This window comes from Malaya genurostris, chromosome 1 (genome assembly GCF_030247185.1).
Source record: "Malaya genurostris strain Urasoe2022 chromosome 1, Malgen_1.1, whole genome shotgun sequence".
NCBI classification, from domain to species: Eukaryota; Metazoa; Arthropoda; class Insecta; order Diptera; family Culicidae; genus Malaya; species Malaya genurostris.
The window spans coordinates 139,649,535-139,653,084 of NC_080570.1; the positions used below are offsets into that span (position 1 = coordinate 139,649,535).

Consider the following 3,550-nt stretch of genomic DNA (forward strand, 5'->3'; position numbering starts at 1 on the left):
TTCTATAACATTTGCCGAAATCCGATAGGAAGCAGACGTCGTGGGAGTTAAGCCATCAACCAGCAGCCGATGGAGAGAGCACCTTCTGCGTGGTTAAAACCTAAAAAAACGAAAACTGTGAATTGGATCAACTCTACAGATCATTCATGCCTACACACTAAGATCTGATTCCATAGTTTGGCAATTTTTTTGACGAAAACTGTCGGTAATCAATAGAAATAACCGATATTTCGGTACATGAGTTTCAATTCACAACAATTATACACATTTTTACCGGACGATCAGTTTTACGCATTTTTCATGACAGAGTTCTATAAATAATATTACAATTCATACAGTACACACCGAATTATTTTCACGGATGTCGGTAAAGTTTTACTGACTTTCAAACAGCCAAATATAAAACAATAAAAAATAAAAAAAAAAACCGTTCAGTAAAAGTTTAATTCGATGAATGATCGGTAGAGTTGCACTGAACTTCGATCGGTCATAATTCTACTGACTTCTTCATCGTTCAATACCTACGTTTGGTGAAACTTACGAAACAATCCTCAAATATGTAAATGTCTTGACCCGTGAAGTATTATTGATTTTTTGGTAAATTTTATTGAAGATGTGAACGGAAGGAGCAAATTTGTTTTAAAAACATATTTTCATTGGATTAATTTTTTTTTCGTGTGATGAATGAATTGAATTACACCACCTTGTACGCGACGGGCAGATTTCCCCCCAGACGGCTGGCTATGTCTGCCAGACATTTTTGCCGGAATTCTGCCAAAATTCCGGCAAGAGTCTGGTAACAATGCAACAACCGTTTCTGGCAGAGAATTTCGCCTAGCGGTTATTAACGGTTCTGTTTCTGGCGGATTTTTGCCATACTAGATTGGCAGAACCGGTTTGAATCGGTTTTACATTATTAGCGTCTCCTTTCTCACTATCAAACATACATATTTCAATCTTATTTACCTCGTCTCAAGATTTGTTTTTTTGTATGTACATGCGGGATTGCGAATTAGGTTTTTTACCGTCACTGCTAACCTCAATCGGATGAACACATTTTGACAATTCAGCGGTACTGTTTGTAAACAGACTTTTTTGTTTGTTTGTCTGTTGACAAACGGATGAGAACGTTCACGGTCCATATCGCCTAAATAGAGTTTCAAAACATTCGTTAACGATTCGTTTCAGAGATTTATTGAATAAAAGTGGCTAGCTGTGAAGTGAAAAGATGATTGTTTGAGATGTGTTTCTCGATTTTGTTTAAGCTTGTTTGTAAACAGTACCGCTGAACTGTCAAGGATGAATTCTTGTTCATTTGTGACGTCACGATAAAAAACTTAATATCAAATGAAGTCGAAAAAAGAGGGAAATAAACAAGACACATACGGCGAGATAATGACACAATTTCGCCAGGATAATTTTGACAGCAGCCGGAATGCAGCCTGCCTTCTGACGGTTGCCAGAATTCCTCACAAGCGGGCATTTGCTCTCCAGAAATAATTTATACAAATAACATGATCATTTATCTTTCGGATGCAATTCAGTAAAATATGGATCACCCATCATATTTTTAGTGCTGAAATAAAAAGTTGTTAGCAGGCTTTTTGAATCCATTACCGCCAGGAATCAGTATTATCTATTTTTCGCACAGCAATCAATTTGCACTACTATTTTGCACAACAAATCTAAAAATTTTCACATCTTTACGTCCGAAAATGATGTTATTTGACAAATCTGTATTTCTACGGAATGTATAGTGATGATTACTGAAATTCTTCAATATATTTTCAATATTAATGTACTGAAAATATTGGTAAAATTTTTACTGAGTTCGGCAAAATAAATGACATTTCAGAGTTCACAGACCGTGTCAGTAAATGTATCGTAACTTTTACATAAGATTTGCCGATATTCAATAGTTCTTTGACAGATGACCGTAAGTTGGGTTAATTTTTACGTAACTTTCATTAAAAATAATATTTTACAGATCGTTACCGCAAAAATTATTATCCAAAAACACAATCGTAAGTTGAAAAATTGTGTTGTTTATTTAAATCCGAAATTCCATTTAAATTCAGAATTTTATCCAAATACATACAATAAATTAAAAATAATTACCGAACCATTCGTTAGATGAAACGTAAACCATTTGGTTTACGGAAGTGCTCGGTAGTTGTTTGACAGTTCAACAGAAGTTTTATTACCGAAAGCTCAGTAATCAATTGAATTACCGAATGTTCAGCTGTTGAAAATTCGGTAAAAAATTACCGATGTCTGAGAAATTTTTTAAGTGTAATTCCTTCAGCAAATATAGCAAATTACCGATCACCTGAAATACGATGTGGCGTGTAGGTTTGACCCATGATGGCGAAGAAAATTTGGCACTGAATAGTGGTAAATACGATATGAAAATCCGACCCGTTGAAGAAATAAAAAAATTGAAAAATGCTAGAATTTACGCGTTTTTATGCTCACCTAAAGTAAAACCACAATTTAAACGCAAACGTATAAACATTACTCATTAAAAAATATATTTCATATCGTAAAAACATCAGTTAAAAAAAAATCTGCTGCTGGTCCCTTTCATTCCCTAACGGAGTTCAACCTACTCATATCTTAAAATAGAAACAGTTGCCATGAATGTAAGCCGATAAAAATTTGTAGTTAAAATCTAGAGATAATCTCCCTAAGTACAGCTAAACTTTGGTCATGCCAAGCAATCTGTCCATCGAAGAAAAATGGCTGATGCTCGGGTACTTAATGCTATCAGTTTTCCCCTGACACAAAAAAACTATCAATCTGTCGATATCCTATGGTAAAACAGTAACAAAACGATTAAATAAAAAACCAACTCTTGAGTCTTCTTTGGTCATCTTACACCGCGCCCCCTGCCGCGGTACTGCTATTCATTCCCGGACAATGGTTCTTTCTTTAGCTGCCAGTTAGACGTCGATAGGTTCAAACTCGTTTCCTGTTCCTGTTGCTGATGCTGCAGCATTGGAATGATCGAGCCTACGTTCGAACTGCTGTTGTTGCTGTTGCTGGTACTATTGTTATTCCCAACAGCAAGCGAATTATTGTTCAACCCGGACTCGGTCGTAGCGGTGAGCCCCAAACTGACAGCGTCCTGTTGACGTGCGGCTCGCAATGCCGCCAGGCTGGCACTCAGTTGCTTCATCGATTTGTACTCCTTGCGCAGGTGCTGCCGGATTTCGGTGTGACAGTGTTCGTTGTTCGTCACGATAATATCGCCGGTATCGGTCGTCGTAACGCGGGCCTTGCAGTTGTACTTGCGCGACAGATTGCACTGCCAGTACTTTTTGTCCTTCCGGATGTACTGGATACCGAACGAGTGACCGTCGTGAACCAGCAGCGGTTTGCCCCGTTGACTCAGCATAAACTGCAGCCGGCCCTGGAACCACTTTTCACCGGGTGCAACTGAAATAAATGGAAGAAGAGGAAAAAAAACAAAGCAAGCCATGCTGTCAGTTAAGTTGTTTACAGTTTTTTTTTCTTTGTTTCGTTGGTGAACTTTGACAAAACAGGTACG

At 37.5% G+C, this 3,550-nt stretch overlaps 1 protein-coding gene across 1 annotated transcript; it reads right to left on the minus strand.

The window, feature by feature from the left end:
- Nucleotides 1–2,506: 2,506 nt before the first annotated feature.
- Nucleotides 2,507–3,483, minus strand: LOC131425928 (uncharacterized). Its single transcript, XM_058588235.1, has one exon. It carries the CDS (start codon nucleotides 3,479–3,481, stop codon nucleotides 2,903–2,905), a length of 579 nt encoding a protein of 192 aa, XP_058444218.1. The 5' UTR covers nucleotides 3,482–3,483; the 3' UTR covers nucleotides 2,507–2,902.
- Nucleotides 3,484–3,550: the final 67 nt, after the last annotated feature.

What these genes read in the sequence shown, in the direction of transcription:
- LOC131425928 (XM_058588235.1), bottom strand. Translation starts at nt 3,481, where the DNA reads ATGGCTTGCTTTGTTTTTTTTCCTCTTCTTCCATTTATTTCAGTTGCA.